The sequence below is a fragment of the Gossypium hirsutum genome, chromosome A12, assembly GCF_007990345.1.
Source record: "Gossypium hirsutum isolate 1008001.06 chromosome A12, Gossypium_hirsutum_v2.1, whole genome shotgun sequence".
Lineage (NCBI taxonomy): Eukaryota > Viridiplantae > Streptophyta > Magnoliopsida > Malvales > Malvaceae > Gossypium > Gossypium hirsutum.
This window is the reverse complement of record NC_053435.1, coordinates 470,116-484,722: the sequence shown is the minus strand read 5'-3', so window position 1 is coordinate 484,722 and position 14,607 is coordinate 470,116. Positions and strand designations below refer to the sequence as shown.

General features: G+C 36.2%; 2 protein-coding genes across 5 annotated transcripts; one reads left to right on the top strand and one right to left on the bottom strand.

Moving 5' to 3' along the window:
* Positions 1 to 690: 690 nt before the first annotated feature.
* On the top strand, positions 691 to 8,306 carry LOC107931494 (protein NETWORKED 1D). Of its 4 annotated transcripts, none has more exons than XM_041082379.1 (5): positions 691 to 1,178; positions 1,453 to 1,545; positions 1,664 to 1,955; positions 2,281 to 6,512; positions 6,830 to 8,306. In XM_041082379.1, exons 3-5 carry the CDS (start codon positions 1,853 to 1,855, stop codon positions 8,027 to 8,029), a joined length of 5,535 nt encoding a protein of 1,844 aa, XP_040938313.1. In that variant the 5' UTR covers positions 691 to 1,178; positions 1,453 to 1,545; positions 1,664 to 1,852; the 3' UTR covers positions 8,030 to 8,306. The 4 variants fall into 4 exon arrangements, with proteins under 4 accessions (XP_040938313.1, XP_040938310.1, XP_040938311.1 ...); XM_041082376.1 differs by having other exon boundaries at positions 2,281 to 6,518; XM_041082377.1 differs by having other exon boundaries at positions 790 to 1,283; positions 2,281 to 6,518.
* A 131-nt stretch (positions 8,307 to 8,437) lies between these two features.
* LOC107931505 (sulfate transporter 3.1) lies at positions 8,438 to 14,277 on the bottom strand. The gene is made up of 12 exons (XM_016863413.2): positions 13,824 to 14,277; positions 13,531 to 13,738; positions 13,046 to 13,217; positions 12,662 to 12,727; positions 12,135 to 12,248; positions 11,120 to 11,236; positions 10,869 to 10,995; positions 9,520 to 9,806; positions 9,239 to 9,429; positions 9,053 to 9,138; positions 8,905 to 8,981; positions 8,438 to 8,820 (listed from the first exon to the last, which is right to left on the bottom strand). The coding sequence occupies exons 1-12, from the start codon at positions 14,164 to 14,166 to the stop codon at positions 8,647 to 8,649; spliced, it is 1,962 nt and encodes a 653-aa protein (XP_016718902.1). The 5' UTR covers positions 14,167 to 14,277; the 3' UTR covers positions 8,438 to 8,646.
* Between the last annotated feature and the right edge of the window lie 330 nt (positions 14,278 to 14,607).

Genomic DNA, 14,607 nt, shown 5'->3' with positions numbered 1-14,607 from the left:
AGAGATTGTAAAGTCCAGTTAAGTAATTTTTCATCTTCACACATTAATGTAGGGATTTGCGAAGAAGAGGGTATGATAACATAGAGGCTTACCGAGTTTTATGGGTCACCAAAGGAATGTTGTAAGGTCGAATATGGAATTTATTACAGCAGTTAAGTAGAAACAACAATTTGCCATGGTTAGTGGTAAGGGACTTTAATGAAATTTTGTACTTGATGGTTGAGCAGTTTGCTTGATACATTGGCAGCACCACTTAAAAAAAATTTCTTTTCTTCCCATATGGTATTTATTTTATATTTAGAAAAAATACTCGTCTATTTTTTTGTGTCACTTGATACATCGGCGACACCACTTAAAAAATATTTTTTCCTTCAATAATGATTGGTAGATGAGTGTGTAGAGTGTAGGGTGGTGTGACCTGATACATTGATTGGGCGAATTCAGAAAATTTTGTTAAGAGTTAAAATTAAATTGTAATTTTTATCATAGTAAAAATATTAAAATGTAATTTTACTTTTATTAATTTAAAATTTTAAAAAATCTAAATATAAAATTTTCCACTGGGAGAGGAACCCCTGCCAGGCCCTGATTCATGCAAAACATTAAGGAAGTCTAAAATTTAGTTAATGACTTAAAAACCATCGATTCCCAAAAAGAAGCCATCCAAGTCAAAACGAAGGGAAGCACGAGGAACAACATTTGCTTAAACCATACTTAACCTCTAAAGGGTTAAACTCGTCATTTAACTTCCTCCAACCCCTTTTCTTCCTTGCTTGCTGCTTGAATTTCCTCTTCTTCAAATGACTGCACCAAAATGCCATCATAGACACGATTAAATAAATGCCTAAAAAGATTTTATTTTTTTTACTCTATTTTCTACTTTTATTTATTTATTACTTTACTGTTTATTAATGATTTTTGTCATTTGCATTTGCTCATCTCTTTTTTATTCTCTTTTCCTCTTTTAACAGCCTTCTGAAAAAGCAACCAAAAACAGCGGAATCAGAGCAACACATAAAGAAAGTAAAGCAGAGTTGCACTTGAGAACGATTTTCAGCAATGGGTTAGACTGGCAAAAGAATACCCAAGCTGCTTCTACTCTTTTTTTTTTGTTGTTGTTCAATATCAGCTTCTTATAATCAAAACCCAGAAACCATACTTTTTTTTTTTAGGTTATAGTAAGTTCTTCATTCTATTCTACATTTCCCCTTTTTTTTTGTTGCTGAATTTAATGGTTCTATACATTTTAGTATATTTTTCTTTTAACTTTGTAAGTTTTTCAGGTAATTTAGTTGTTGAATATTTTTTTTGAGTTCATAAAGTTCACTAATTTTGTGATTTACATACAATGCTGTCGACAGTGAATCTGCAATTTTCTTCAAAGCATTTTTGTTTGTTTGATAAGATTCTACCTTACGACGCATGTTCTTTAAATTGTGCTGTGTTCATTAGGTAACTTAAGGCAGTTCCGGAGACAACAGTTACCAGTTACTAGTTGCTTTGTTACATAAAGATTTGGACCGTTGGGTTATCTTGACCGACCAGGTTACTTTTTATGCCGTTTCTGCTTTGATCTTTTCATGTTCCCCATCATATGATCAAGTCGTGTGTTTTCCTTCATTGTCAAAGCTGAATTGGTTGTTTTTTTGTTTGTTGATATCAGGAATTAAGCACAAGGACTGAGAGATTTCAAGACTTCATGTCGTTTCTCAAAGTCTCAACGTTAAAAGTGTCTTGTTTTTAGTATTAAAAACTAGTTCTGGGCTGATACATCGCCTCATATTCGTAATTAAGAACTGTAACCGGTAGTCTGTGTCGTTGTTGGGAAGTGGTGGGGTTGGGGACTGAAGTCATGGCAACTGTGATGCATTCAGATTCTAAAGGCATGTACTCATGGTGGTGGAACAGTCACATAAGCCCCAAAAATTCAAAATGGCTCCAGGAGAATCTCACAGGTACTTCATCATTGCTGCAAAAATTGGAAATTGATCCATGTCATTGACATTCTTACAGCTATTCAGTTGTTACAGGAAGCAATGATATGACCAACTGTGAACAGTTGAGTGAAAACAGTTACATTATTAGTTAGAATGCACATCGAACCTTGGTTTCGAAGCTTGATAATCAAACCAAGTTTGCAAGAGCTTCATTGATTAATGAAATCCAATGAGATTTTAGTTTCCTTTTGTATCATAATTTTGTGTGATTGCAGCTTTGAAATGTTTATTCCTTTTCCATAACCTGGGTTTTGATTCGTGAAAATATCTACTGCATCAACAGATATGGATACTAAAGTCAAGCAAATGATCAAGCTCATTGAAGAAGATGCTGATTCCTTTGCTAGGCGAGCAGAGATGTATTACAAGAAACGTCCAGAGTTAATGAAATTGGTAGAAGAGTTTTATCGAGCATACCGTGCAATGGCTGAAAGATATGATCATGCAACTGGGGTGCTCCGTCAGGCTCATCGGACCATGGCAGAAGCATTTCCAAACCAGGTTCCCCTGGTTTTTGGCGATGAATCACCGGGAGGTTCAGCTACAGAGGTTGGTCCCTGTTCACCTGAGATGCCACCACATTTACGTGCATTATCGGAGCCCGATGAGCTGCAGAAGGATGCTGTGGGACTCTCTTCATATGCTATCAAGAGGAATGGAGAATTTTCAGAAGAATCTGAATCTGCAATGAGCAGGAAGGGTCATAAACAGTTCAATGATATGTTCGGTTCTGATGAAGCTACAAACCATGTCAAGTTCGCTGAAGGAAGAGCAAGAAAAAGCCTCAACTTTCACGATCCAGAGGAGAAAGACCAAAGTCTGCAGAACAATGGGGTGCCTGATCTCAGTGTTCAAGTCCCATCTGAGTCCGAACGAGTGAGTAAAGCTGAGATGGAAATTTTAAACTTGAAGGATGCTCTTGCCAAATTAGAAGCTGAAAAAGAAGCTGGCCTACTTGAGTACCAGCAGAGTTTGGAGAGATTGTCTAATCTAGAGCAAGAAGTCTCTTGTGCACAAGGAGATTCCCTGGGGCTTAATGAACGAGCAAGTCAAGCTGAAGCTGAAGTTCTGACTTTGAAGGATGCCCTCACCAAATTAGAGGCTGAAAGGGAAGCTAATCTTTTTCGATACCAGCAGTGCTTGGAGAAGATAAATAATCTTGAGAATAGTATATCTCATGCACAAAAGAATGCTGGAGAACTGAATGAGCGAGCTAGTAAAGCTGAAATTGAAGCCCAAGCTTTGAAGCAGGACCTCACCAAAGTAGAAGCTGAAAAGAAGGATGCTCTTGCTCAATACAAGCAGTGTTTAGAGACAATAAGCGACCTGGAACAAACATTATTGAATGCTGAAGAGAGTGCCAGAAGGATGACTGAACGAGCAGAGAAAGCAGAAACTGAACTTGAAACTCTAAAACTAGTAGTTGTTGAGCTGACCAAAGATAAGGAAGCAGCTGCTCTTCAGTACCAGCAGTGCTTAGAGACAATTTCTAGCCTGGCAAACAAACTTGATCGTGCCCAGGAGGAGGCACAAAGGCTTAACCGTGAGAAAGATGAAGGGGCTGCAAAGTTAAAAGGTGCTGAAGAAAGATGTAGTATGTTGGAGAGAACTAATCAGAATCTGCATACTGAATTTGAGTCTTTGGTGCAGAAGATGGGGGATCAAAGTCAAGAAATAACAGAGAAGCAGAAGGAAATGGGGAGACTTTGGACCTCCATACAAGAAGAACGTTTGAGATTCATGGAGGCTGAAACAGCATTTCACACTTTGCAGCGTTTGCACTCTCAATCTCAGGAAGAACTCAGATCTCTAGCCACTGAGCTTCAGAATAGGGCTCAAAATTTACAGGACAGTGAAACTCGCAATCAGGGTTTAGAGGCTGAACTACAGAGGGTCAAGGATGAAAACAAAGGCCTGAATGAACTAAATTTAAGTTCAGCAATGTCCATTGAGAATTTGCAAGAGGAGATCTTAAGATTAAGGGAGACTATAGCCAAACTTGAAGCAGAAGTTGAGCTTAGACTGGACCAAAGAAATGCTCTTCAGCAAGAAATTTACTGTTTGAAAGAGGAGCTCAATGACTTTAACAAGAGACACCAGGATATGACAGGGCAGCTGAAATCAGTTGGCTTAACTCCAGAAAACTTTGCATCATCTGTGAAGGAATTGCAAGATGAGAACAGAAAGCTAAAAGATGTCTGTGAAAGAGACAAAGATGAAAAGCTGGCCCTACTCGAGAAGTTGAAAATCATGGAGAAAATTATTGAGAAAAATACCCTATTAGAGAATTCACTCTCAGATTTGAATCTTGAGCTAGAAGGTGTTCGGGGGAGAGTAAAGACATTGGAAGAATCCTGTAACTCTCTTTTAGGAGAGAAATCCACCCTTGCTGCAGAGAACAATATGCTTATTTCTCAGTTACAGGTTGCAACTGAGAATCTGGAGAAACTTTTAAAGAAGAATAACGTTCTGGAGAATTCCCTTTTTGATGCAAATTCCAAACTTGAAGGATTGAGGGTAAAATTAAGTAACTTAGAAAATTCATGTTTGTTGCTTGGTGATGAGAAGTCTGGCCTGATAACACAGACAGAAGGTTTGTTTGCTCAGTTGGATGTCAGTCAGAAAAGATTTGAAGATTTAGAAAAAAGATATCGCGGATTAGAAGAAAAGTATGTGAGTCTGGAGAAAGAGCGAGAATTAACATTTTGTGAAGTAGAAGAGCTACAAAAGTCACTAGAAGCTGAAAAGCAAGAACATGCTAGCTTTGCACGGTCCCAAGTGACTGCTTTGGAAGCTCAAATCCATTTTCTACAAGTGGAAAGTCTATGCAGGAAGAAAGAATATGAAGAGGAACTGGACAAGTCCGTGACTGCTCAGGTAGAAATTTTCATCTTGCAGAAATGCGCACAGGATCTGGAAGAAAAGAATTTGTCCTTGTCACTTGAGTGCAGGAAACTCTCGGAAGCCTCCATGTTATCAGAAAAACTTATCTCTGAATTGGAGCTTGGAAATTCCGAAAAGCAGATGGACATAAAATCTTTATTTGATCAAATTACCATATTGAGGACAGGGCTTTATGAGATGTTGAGGACTCTTGAGGTTGATGCTGTACATGGTCATGATGATACGATCGAACAAGACCAATCAGTTCTTAGCTGCGTATTTGGAAGACTTCGAGAGAAGCAGCATTCAATTCTAAAGTCTCTGGACGAAAATCAACAATTTTTTATTGAGAATTCAGTTCTTATTGCAATTCTTGGGCAACTGAAACTAGAGGCAGAAGATCTTGCTAAAGAGAAGAATTCACTGCACCAGGAGTTGAAGGTTTGGTCTGAGAAATTTTCAGAGCTTCAGAGAAGAGCTGGAAAACTTGTGGATATGAATGAAGAACTGAAATCAAAAGTGATAAAGGGAGGCCAAAGAGAAGAAGTTTTGCAGACTGAAATAGGAAGTGTTCGTAGACAACTGTTAGTTTTGCAAAGGGAACATCAGAGCTCATTGGAGGACAACCGTAAGGTGGTAGATGAGAGAAAGTCTTTGATGAAGGAAGTTTTAGACTTGGGCAAGGAGAAACATAATCTAGAAGATGAAAACGATGCTGTCTTTGCAGAAGCAATATCTCAAAGTAACATCACTCTTATTTTAAAGGATATTATTGTTGATAATTTTGAGGAAATAAAGCATCTCACTGACAATTTAGATAAACTCAAATGTGCCAATGATGATCTTCATGGAAAACTGAGGATAATGGAGAGGAAGTTTGAAGATATGCAAATGGAAAACTCACATCTCAAAGATTCAATGAGAAACTTGGAGAATGAACTGGTTTCAGTTAGATCTGTTGGTGATCGGTTAAATGATGAAGTTTCAAAGGGAAAGGATTTGTTGGGCCAGAAAGAGATTGTGCTTTTGGAAGCTGAACGAATGCTCAGTTCAAGTCAAGAGGAGAGAGCCCAATTGCATGAAGTTATAGAGGAGCTGAAGACTAAATATGAGGAGGTCAAGTTGATAGGTGAAGATCAAAAGAAGCAAATTCTGAAACTATCTGGAGAGTATGATCATCGAAGTAAGGAAACTGAAAGCATTCGTCAGGGTAATCAGAAACTCGAGGTTGAATTGTCCAGATTGAAAGAGGAACTTGAAGAAACGAAAAACAGGGAGGATAGTTTGAGTGTTGAGCTACAAAAGGGAAGAAGTGAGGTTGAACGATGGGAATGTCAGGCTGCTGCACTGATGGGTGAGTTACAGATGTCTGCAGTCCGTGCAGCATTGCTTGAAGAGACAACTCATGAGTTCAGCAAGGAATGCGAAGCCCTTGAAAGTAGAAGTATTTCCAAAGCTATGGAGGTAGAAGAGCTGGAAAAAAGGGCTAGAATCTTGGAACGTGAGAATGGAGAACTTAAAGCTCAGTTAGCAGCATATGTTCCAGCTGTTGTTTCTCTCATGGACAGTGTGACATCGTTGGGGAGTCGAACTCGCTTGTCTCCAGAATTTCCCACAGATCATAATGACGAAGTAATGGTAATGTCAATTTGTTTGCTTATGAGTGACTTAATGTCTGCCTTTTAAATTTCAATGAACCAAATCAATGTGGTCTTCATACTATTTGGTTGAATATAGAACTTCAGTTCTAACCCAACCACATTATCTTTGACCTGTATGAGCATCTAGTGATTTATTTTCACAAGCAATTGATATTGCTGCCTCCAACTTGCAAGTTTGCACCTGTATATATTTACTAGCCTGATAAGGGTCATATTTGCTGTTACAGTATGATGAATTTTATGTGCCCTTTCAACTTGTTTTCTTCATCTCTTTGTCTTGTTTTCCAGGATGCCGATCTGACAACTGAATTGCATGACGAAAACTGTCAACAAACAGGTAAAGATCAAATTGCATCGGTTCCAGATGGTTTTCCTGACTTGCAAGGTATCCATAGGAGAATTAAATCTATTGAAAAAGCAGTGCTGGAAATGCAAAAGCTTGCGTCGACGGAAAACTTAAATCTCAATTCCAAACTTGAGACTGCTATGAGACAGATTGAAGAATTAAGATTTAGAAGCAACTCACGTCGAGAACGAGTTAGAGCAAAGAGGCACGTAAATGCTAGACAAGACGGGGGGAAACTTGGCCATGGACTCGGTAGCAATGTCAAAATTCAGAGACAAACACCTGAAATTTCTGAAGAGGACAATGAGATGATGACAAAAGACATTATGCTTGATCAGACATCTGAGTGTTCATCCTATGGGTTAAGCAGGAGAGAAACTGCAGATCTTGATAATCAGATGCTTGAGTTGTGGGAAACCACTGACCAAGATGTTAACATCGCCTTGAAAGTTGGCAGGGCTCAGAAGATGGTCACTGCTCCAACTGGCAACCAACGAATTGGTGCTGCAAAGGCACACAAGGGCAAAAGTCTTTCTACAGAATCTCTTGTGAAGGAGTTAGGTGTTGATAGAGAGAGCTCTAAGAGATTTACAGAGCCTTACCAAGAAGGAAGCAAGAGGAAGATTATAGAAAGACTTGATTCTGATGCACAAAAGTTGGCTAACCTTCAAATAACTGTGCAGGATCTGAAGAGGAAAGTGGATATAACCGAGGCAGGAAAAATGGTGATAGGAATAGAATATGGTACGGTAAAACAGCAGCTAGAAGAAGCTGAGGAAGCCATCATGCAGCTATTTGATGTCAATCGCAAACTGATGACACACGTTGAAGATCGTTCTCGGTCTCTAGATGGGAAACCTGCATTAGAATCTGATGAGAGTGGTTCCTTTAGGAGGCGGAGAGTATCAGAACAAGTTCGAAGAGGGTCTGAAAAAATAGTGCGGTTGCAATTGGAGGTGCAGAAAATACAGTTCATGTTACTGAAACTTGACGAAAAAGAAAGCAAAGGACGAACCAGGATCATGGAGCGCAAAACAAGAGTTGTATTGCGGGACTATCTTTATGGCGGGATAAGAAAGAACCACAAGAGGAAGAAAGCAACCTTTTGTGCATGTGCTAAACCCCCAACGAAAGGAGATTGAGCCAATTACTTATCAGCTGCACATAATCAGTGCAGTTCTCCGGTAATGAGACTTCAGTTGCGTTGTCCATAAATCTGCCTTCCTAAGTTTTTGTTTCACATAATTATTTTCTTTTAGAGGTCATCTTCTTCTTTAGTTTAGACATCCTGCTGTATATTTCAGGCACCATCTAACCTAAAGAAGCTGTAACTTTGTAGCCTAAAACTTCCCTTCTCTGTACGTTTAACTTGGCATAAATATGGATTTCAATGGAAATTATAGGTAAACGATTGCTGTTTCCCATTGCTTTAATGATCTCTTGGCATAAATATCTGCTGTGTATTTCAGTTACTTGTAACATAGAAAAAAAAATAAAAATTTCCCCCCTGCATTTGTGGCTCTAGTTGAATACTTGTTTACACAGTAGCATTGTTAGAAACAGCATTGAATTGAAATGCACTCTTTTCTTTTTTTGGGTTAAAAATCCCATTGCCGAGATATATATCATCGTACAATTTGCAGGTTGTTAGAACAAAGCATCTAAGCTTTTAATAATTCGGGTAATTTCCTACTGATTCAGCAATGCCTAAGCAGGCTATGCATACTGATTCTCAGTTGCATAACCATACTAGTTTAGCTTAAACATTGTTCCATGGCTGTGATTCCTCCGGTTTGCATGTATGAAGCTTGTAATTACAGGCTTCAACTGCTTCTCCTACCGTCAAATATATCCATTCTTGACCTATGTTTTCCAGGAACTTGGATTTGTTTAGTTTCTTCATCACTTCAGCTCCAGGGTTAGCCAATACAAGCTACAACAGCACAAATAACTCAAAATCAGAATATATTTTCTAGTTTTACAGAATTCAAAGTACTTGTAGGGTAAAAATAAAAACCTTGAGCTCCCTTCTTTCAGTAGTTTTCTTGAGCTCTTCAAGCATGCTTATCCCACTAGTGTCAATGTTACCAACAGCTGAGAAACAAGGTTTTGTAATTAATTTCCTTTTATTTTGTTAGACATAATATGCTGGATAAATCACTCACCAGTCATATCAAGTATAACATACTGTAAGCTAGTTTTCCCTGTTGCTTTCAACTTGTCTTCCTCTTCATCAATCCACCTCGATATCCTGATAAAGATCAGACATAAGTTCAATTTTTGATCGAATTTAGCTGTCTGATATTTTTTTTCTGGAATTGATTTTGGTGTTTAATGTGAAATGATAGTACCTTTCTCTTAAGTAACTTGAGTTGGCAAAGTAGATTGGAGCATCTATCTCAAGTATAAGAACACCATGAACATGGTTTGCATTTGGATATTGCTCAACGTTTCTATAGATGGTGGAATCTGGAAGGTTCCCAAGAACAGAGGTCCTTGGCCTTGCAACAAACAGCAGCAATCTCACCACTGAAATTGCAACCTGCAAGTTCTCACACATTTCAATTCATTAGGTGAGGGTTAAATAATGAATGTTATTTCATCTGTGCTTGGTTGGTATATAAGATCATACCGCTATGACTAAGCCAACCTCGACACTGGCGAAAACAACTCCAATATATGCACCTATACACACCAGGAAATCGAATTTATCGACGTTCCAAAGATGAATGGCAGCTTCGTAATCAATGAGGCCAAGCATTGCAGAAATTATGATTGCAGACAACACTACGATGGGAGTGTAATAGAACAATGGTGTTAGGAACAGCAACGTAAGCATAACTGCAATGGCCATGATAACGTTGGACATTGCTGTTTTGCATCCCGCATTGAAGTTAACAGCTGATCGTGAAAATGGTCCTGAAATATATATGTACAAACAACATCAAGTTATTTTCTATCACAGTAAGTAAATTGAATAAAATTAGAGAAAAACTACAAAAGGTCCCTATACTATACATATTTGGTGAATTTAGTCTTCAAATTCTTTTTTTGGGGGGTAAACTATCAAAATAGTCACTTTTATTTGCCTCATGTTACATTTTAGTCACTTATATTTAAAATGTTACGTTTTAGTTACTTACGTTATCATGCTGTAACATTTTTGTCACCGAACCGTTAATTGCCATTAACAGTGTAATGGTAAGCTGACGTGCCACATTAAATCATCATTTTAAACGAAAATTTTAGGTTAAATTCTACAGTTGATCCCAATATTTTTTTTTTCATTTTGAGCAATTTAATTTATTTCTTTTATGTTATTTTAATTTTCTTCTTCTTCTTTTTTTCCATTCTCTTTTGCTTCTCACTCTGTTTTATTCCCCTTCTTCATTTCTTTTAATGTAGTTTTTCTATATTTTCTCTTTGTTAAAATTAGTCCACAAGCACGCCTCACTCAAAAAAATTAAATTATTCAAAAAAATAAAAGCATAGGGGCTAGTTTTAACAAATGAAAAATATAAAAAAACTGCGTTAAAAGAAATGGATAAAGAAGAAAAATAGAGGACGAAGCAGAAGATAATGGAAAATAAATAAAAAAAGTTAAAAAAATAAAAGAAATAAATTAAATTGCTCAAAACGGAAAAAATATAGGGATTAATTGTATAAATTAACCTTAAATTTTTGTTTAAAATGGTGATTTAATGTGTCATGTCAACTTATCGTTACACTGTTAATGACAATTAACAGTTTATTGACTAAAATGTTATAATACGATAACGTAAATGACTAAAATATAACCTTAAGTAAACAAAAGTGAATATTTTGATTTTTTTTTATTAAGAAACTAAGACACTTGGATGAAATTAATGAAAAAAGTTAGGCCTTAATTAGTATTGAAAAATATGACTAAAAATAATCAAATTATAAAAAAAAAATGAGCTCTCATAACCTAGATAAAGTTAAAAAAAAAAAAGACTTTACCGGTTGTGAGATAGCAAGAAAAACAAGAACCAACGATATTCATGGTCCCAATGGCTACCATTTCTTTGTTGCCATCAATATGGTAGTGCTTGAACATTGCGAAGCTTCTCCCCACTGCTATTCCTTCCTGTAACGTATTCATGGATTTCCATCATTATTTCGAGTTTAATTTAATTTATTTTTAAATAAAATTAAAGGGTTTTTAATAAAAATATATATGTAACTCTTTTTAACACTGGATGAGAGCTTACGGCAAGAGCAATAATGCCAGTGATGATGCCAGTTTTCAGACACGTTGTGATATACGGCTTCGTAAATACCAAATCACCGAATGACAAAGGATTCAACCCTTTCTTCAGGTTTCCTATCTGCGATTGTCACAATCCTTCATGTTTCATCACCCATGACATAATAAATAAGCAAATCATGATATGACAATATATTGGGGCCTATCCAATCAGTAGGTAGGGGCATACTAAACAATATTTGGGACCTATCCTAGCCTAGACAACTTACCTAAAAGGCCCAACATCAATGTACCATTGGATTTTCGTTTTAGTATGGCAACACAATCCACATAAAATTTTAAATTTTAATGAATTATCAATTTTCTAGAGTGGTCAAAAATACAAATTTTTAATTTAATTAAAATGTCAAATTAATTCAAATTGAATTATAATTTTTACAAGGGGTTAGAAGTAAAATTTTTCCATTTATTAAAAGAGCCAAATTTTCTATCTGCTCCTTGACTAGCTTATAGCTACCTACAAATGATTTATTTTATCTGATAAAGCTACTCATTCATTCATTAATTATTAATTATTATTATTGATGTTGAAAGCTTAAGGAAAAAAAAAAAAGGTCATTACATTGAGACAGTGCTTAAAATGCCAACAAATAGTAGGGGGTTTGACAATGACTTATGTGGGTTTTAAGTTCTTAGACATTAATTACTTCACAATTGGTTTTTTTTATTATAATTTTTAAGGTTTAAATTTTTCTTTTCTAATAATTTCGTATTCATAATTCAAATCTACGAAAATAGTGATATTCATAAACTGGGTTCAGACCGAGTTTAATATATATTATATTATTATATATTAAGAAAATTAAAAAAACGAGTCAAGCCGAGCTCCAGTTTTTTATATTGAAACTTGGAACTCATCTTTTATTTTAAAGCACCTTAAATTCATTTTTCAAATCTATTTCGAGTCAACTCAAAGTAAAATCATTTTCATAAAATTTGATATAAAATAATGAGGTTACCACTTGAACACCGTGTTTCTCGGCATGAGTTAGATAAACGAGAAGACTTCCAAGGATGACTGATGTCAAAGGCGCCATTGCTGATATCCAAAAGAACTTGGGTCGTCTCTTGCTCTGTTTATATATTATCAATGCAATTAAATTATTGAAAAAAGTAACCTACTTTTTCTTTTCTCAGAATATGCATTACTTAAGAAAGGAGATTCCTTTGAACTGAAATTGTCCAATTTAAGTCTTTCCAGTTTGAAAAAAAATGACCCCATAATTAAATTACTCACATAAATGAGATGGGAGCAGGTTTAGAATTTAGAAACATAATCAAAACATAAACAACCCAATGAGGGAAACTTTTTGCTTCTTATTATATGTAAAAGAATAGCCGTTTTGTTGGAAAAGGTCATTCATTCCTTAATTATTTTATTAATTACCATTATTGCCCAGTTTTTGTCATTGATTAATACTTTAATGAAGATTAGATCTAAATATCTAAAAAAAACATTAAATTAATGAGGGTAAGATCTACTTACGAAATATCTGGTGACGAGGAGAAAGAAAAGGAAACCAACACCCAGAACACCACTCTCCCATCTCCACTGTCAAATATTTACTGTCAGATTATATGAACCGAAGAAAACTATACCATGCAATGAGCCATAAAATGCCAAAAATTCCAATGGGGGAGAAATGATGTAGACATGCACACACATGTATATGTAACTCTTTAATTTGTATTATAAATAGAAATACCCGTGAATAATAACAACAATGTAAGTACATCACATGTCACATTTTATAATTATAGAAATATTCAACGTACCTTTTACTATCAATCATCAAGTTTACTACCCTTCAATATTCTATGGGGTTTTTTTTAAACTGAAAAAAAAATGAAAGTGAAATAAGATGATGACCTGATGGATTTGGCTGAAAACAGAGCGAAAGACAGAGATAATGTCTGTAGAATGAGTGAAGTGATCAAGTCCTAGAATTCCTTTTAACTGTTGTAAGATTACTACAGTGGCTGCCCCTGCCATGAACCCTACTATCGTCGCATGTGAAAGAAAATCCACGATAAACCCTAGCCTGCATCAACGACATTAACAAATTAAAATAATGGTTTTATGTTAGGTTATGAATAACACATATCTAGCCAGACAGGAACGAAGGACAAGAATTCCAGCAGCGACAAGACAAAGTACAACATGTTCTGTCTTCTTTTTTTTTTTTTTTAAACTCAAATCACTTCATCAAGCGTTATTTTCAATCGTTTTTAACGCACGGTGGTTGCTATCCTTTACAGAAGCTAAAATAGGAAAAAAAGAGGAACGGGACAAAGCCATCAATGAAATAGAGATATATATATGTATATAAATGCATTAATTAAATATTAAATTACCGTAAAAGGCCTAACGAAGCTTGTAAAATTCCTGCAAAGAAAGTTGCAGTGAAAGCAAGGTGGAGGAAAAGCGTGGGATTCTGAGCAGCATTCACTTCCTGCCCCAACATAGAAGCTGTTAGAAGTGAGGCAACAGCTACGGTCCCCACTGCCAAATCTCTGGAGCTCCCCATCATCGCATAAACCAGTGGTGGAATAAAGCTTGAATCTACCATTTCAACCAAAAAGAAAGTTAATCAGTACCCTTAAACAACAACAACAAAGTTAAATCTAAAACATATTGTAGCACTTACAAAGGCCGAGAATGGGAGGCACGTTAGCAAGCTTGGCATAGCTTATACCCTGAGGGATAGCAAGGCTGGCGGTGGTGATCCCAGCAACGAGATCAGATTTCAAGAACTGGAAGCTGTAACGAGGAGCCCATTCAAGAATGGGCAAGAAATATTGGAGGCCGAGTATGAATCTCCGGGATGGCGTTTTGTTCTTGAATTGACGAAGTGGGTCGTCGGGGAAAAACGTTTCCTTGAGAGTATTCTTGAATGACATGAAGAATGGTTGCGGCGGAGGGATCGCCACTCGATGAGTGGCGCATTGGCGATCACTGGAGGAAGGGTACACAAAATCACCGTTTCCCATTGAACTTAAGTTTTACGACTGGATTTTGAGACAAAAATGCAGGGCCCAAGTCGTGGTTTGTTGGTGATGGAGAAGAGATGAAAATTTAAAAAGTTGGTGAGAGTGAATGGGATGATGAAAAATGGCCTGGCTTTATAGAACGGGAAATGATGTTAAAGGACGTCCTTCACTTGGCTGAGTGGGTTAAGGGACCCGCCCCAATTTCTATAATTATCCACGAGTCAAATACGCCAAACTCAATTAAGTAGATTAAATTAAAATTATTATATTAACTGATAATTAAGGGTTTTTAAGATTTTTAAGTTTTAAATGAAAAAAAAAGATTTGTATTTAGAAATAATCACTTCTTTAAAAAAACATTTTTTTTCTAGAATTATTTTTAAATATATTTTTTAGTTCATTTTTATTGTAAAATTTATTATCTTTTATAGAAAATCATTT